This window comes from Peromyscus leucopus, unplaced genomic scaffold (genome assembly GCF_004664715.2).
Source record: "Peromyscus leucopus breed LL Stock unplaced genomic scaffold, UCI_PerLeu_2.1 scaffold_1209, whole genome shotgun sequence".
Classification (NCBI taxonomy): Eukaryota; Metazoa; Chordata; class Mammalia; order Rodentia; family Cricetidae; genus Peromyscus; species Peromyscus leucopus.
The window spans coordinates 20101-23032 of record NW_023504346.1 but is presented as its reverse complement, the minus strand read 5'-3'; the positions used below and the strand labels follow the sequence as shown (position 1 = coordinate 23032).

The window sequence follows — 2932 nt, the reverse complement described above, 5'->3', positions numbered from 1 at the left end:
ACTAACACTGTTCCAATCAAGGGTCTGACCTAACCTCAGTATGAGGGGAAAGTCTGAGTTTCCTGAGCTTCACCAGCTGCTGATCCTGGTGACCCCAGAGAATAACTCTTGCCTTCATAGACTCTTTCTAGATTTTGCTCAGGTGAGACAAGGTGACATATTTGTTTCAAGAAAATCTAATAAAACAGGATTTTTTATTATTAGAGACATGATCAATTTCTACAGTCTATAATTATAAAGAAGATTCCCAGAAAAACAACAGATGAAGAGGGCAACCAGATAACAGAAAAATAACCATTAGCCTGCACCTGGGCTTTATGTGTGCTGAGCGCCACCTGCTGGTCATGGGTACCTGGCAGGGAGGTTTTTGTCTGGGTTCCTAGTTAAGACATATCACTGTGTCACTTGCACAGTAATATGTGGCTGTGTCTTCAGTTTTAAGACTGTTCATTTGCAGGTAGGCCATGCTTTGAGAATCATCTCTGGAGATGGTGAATCTGCCTTTCACCGAATCAGCATAGGAGGTTACATAATTATAACTTTCAGGGCCTATGATAGCAACCCATTCAAGACCCTTCCCTGGAGCCTGGCGGAACCAGGACATTGCATAGTCACTGAAGGTGAATCCAGAGGCTGCACAGGAGAGTTTCAATGACCCCTGAGGCTGCACCAATCCTCCACCAGACTCAACCAGCTGCACCTCACAATGGACACCTGCAAACAGAGAGGATACTGATCAAGAAACTGTCACACATATCGACTGTCTATCTCACTCATGTCTACTCACACACACATTGTCCCTTGTTATCTACCTTTTAAAAGAACAGCAAGGAAAACCCAGTGCAGCCTGAACCCCATGTTGAATGTTCTGTGTTCAGTGCTGATCACTGAATGGGAAGACAGGGCTAGAGTCCTCTGCCTGAACTGCAGGGTCAGGGCAGGGCTGGTTTTCACGAGCAGAAGGCGGCCATATTTGCATATCTTCCTGCTTATCTTATGCTCTGGTGTGGGAGCCTTTGGGCAGCAGTTAATGGTGCAAATGTCTGAGAGAAAATGAAGTAGCAAAGTGAGCGTGGTTTCATTAAAATGTCACTCATTTTGTATTTGTAATAAAACTTCAACAGTGTTAATATATTTTTATTGTGATGTTGTTCCACACTCACACTTATTGTCTTTCTTACCAGATATTATAAAATAAATTCTTCAGAAGTTTTGAATCAAAAAATACCATTTTCATAAATTTTACAGAATTAATATAAAGTTCAATGAATAGTGAATGTATACAATAAATTACCATAACAAAACTCAACTGAGGACACAGCACAGTAGGAGAGTGTAACACTCACAAGGTCCCAAGATTTATCCTCATTATTGAAAAGAAAATATATAGATTACATAATCTTTGATACTCACCGAGATTATTCTTTGAGACATAATAAAAATACATAAAAAACTTTTGTTCACATATGTGTTCTATTCTTATGTTTGGGTGTGTTTGTTAACGTCCTTGGAAATCATGCCATTATTACTTTAATTTCCACAAACTAAGTATATGTTCCTTGTCTGTGGTTACCTCAGGAAGGATAGGAGTCTGTTGCCTGGTCTATAGTGCCATGGTTGCATGCCCTCTCTTCCCCTGAAAATGTAGGACTGCCTTGGTGGCTGTGGGATCAGTCTCAAGGGGAGGACCCATGGAATAGCCACCCCTGTAATAGAAAGGAGAATTGGCTCCTAACTGTCCAAAGGCTAAGAGAGTTTGTGGACTGTGACATTATTTTTTCTGTGGCATACCCAGGTATAGAGATCTCAGTAAAGCCACTAAATGCAGTGAGTTGATGATCTGAAGTCATTTCTACTTTGGTCCTTAAATGATCAAATCATTTCTCTTATAGACTTCATATATTTAACAGGATTATATGTGGGTAAGTGAAAGGAAGAAAACTCCTTCTCTCATAGGTCCCTAACAACATGGTTCTCTTTAACGTCCTTGATATTGATGTGGTGAAATTTTATTTATGCTTTAATAAATAAAGCTTGTCTGGAGATCAGAGGGAAAAAGCCAGCCATTATAGGTAAACAATGAAGTCAGGCAGTCATAGCACACACACTTAATCCTATCACTTGGCAGGCAGGATCTCTGTGTGTTCAAGGCCACAAGGGAAACAGAGCCAGATGTGGTGGCATATGCCTTAAATTCCAGAATTAGTTAACCATGGAGGTCTGGAGGTCTGTGCAGGCAGACAGGAAGTGACAGCTGTGTAGGAAGAGGAAGTGGTGTAGCTGAATGGAGAGAGCAAATCAGATACAGAACAGCAAGGCATGTAGGCTTGGGTAAACAAGATTCGTGGCATTTGGAAGCTCCCAAGTTGGTGAGGTAAGGTTGCCTGGTAGCATTCCTTTTTCCCTGATCACGCTAAGGTTTTTAACCCTATATTTAGCTCCGTGTTTTTTATTTAAGAAGACCATTTAGAAATTCATCTACATATTGAGACACAAAACAAATCATAACAAATTAAGAAAAATTGAGGTCAGTTTGTGACTCCTATCTGACCACAATGCAATGAAGATTAAAATCTACAGTGAATAAATAGTAATTCCACAATTTCATGAAGAATAAACAACTGATAACTGATCACTGGACGAAAGAAGAAATTGAGAAAAAAAATTAAATTTTTTTAATTTCCTAGAGATAAATGAAAATGAAAACACAGCACAACAAAATCTCTGGATATATGGAAAGCATCCAAGGAAGTAAATGTCTAGTTTTTGTGTCTTATTTGTTCCCTGTCTGTTTGGATGATGTTTTGATGTGAGTCCTTCACAAAGGACCCTGGAAACTGCAGAGGGCAGAGGTGTGTGACCTTGTGTCTCCACAAGTCCATGACATTCAAACACACACACACACACACACACACACACACACACACACACA

At 40.0% G+C, this 2932-nt stretch overlaps 1 gene segment (V, D, J or C); it reads right to left on the bottom strand.

The window, feature by feature from the left end:
* Window positions 1–356: 356 nt before the first annotated feature.
* On the bottom strand, window positions 357–935 carry LOC114687062. The segment is given in 2 exon segments: window positions 357–714; window positions 813–935. Coding segments are annotated over 2 exon segments (381 nt in total).
* Between the last annotated feature and the right edge of the window lie 1997 nt (window positions 936–2932).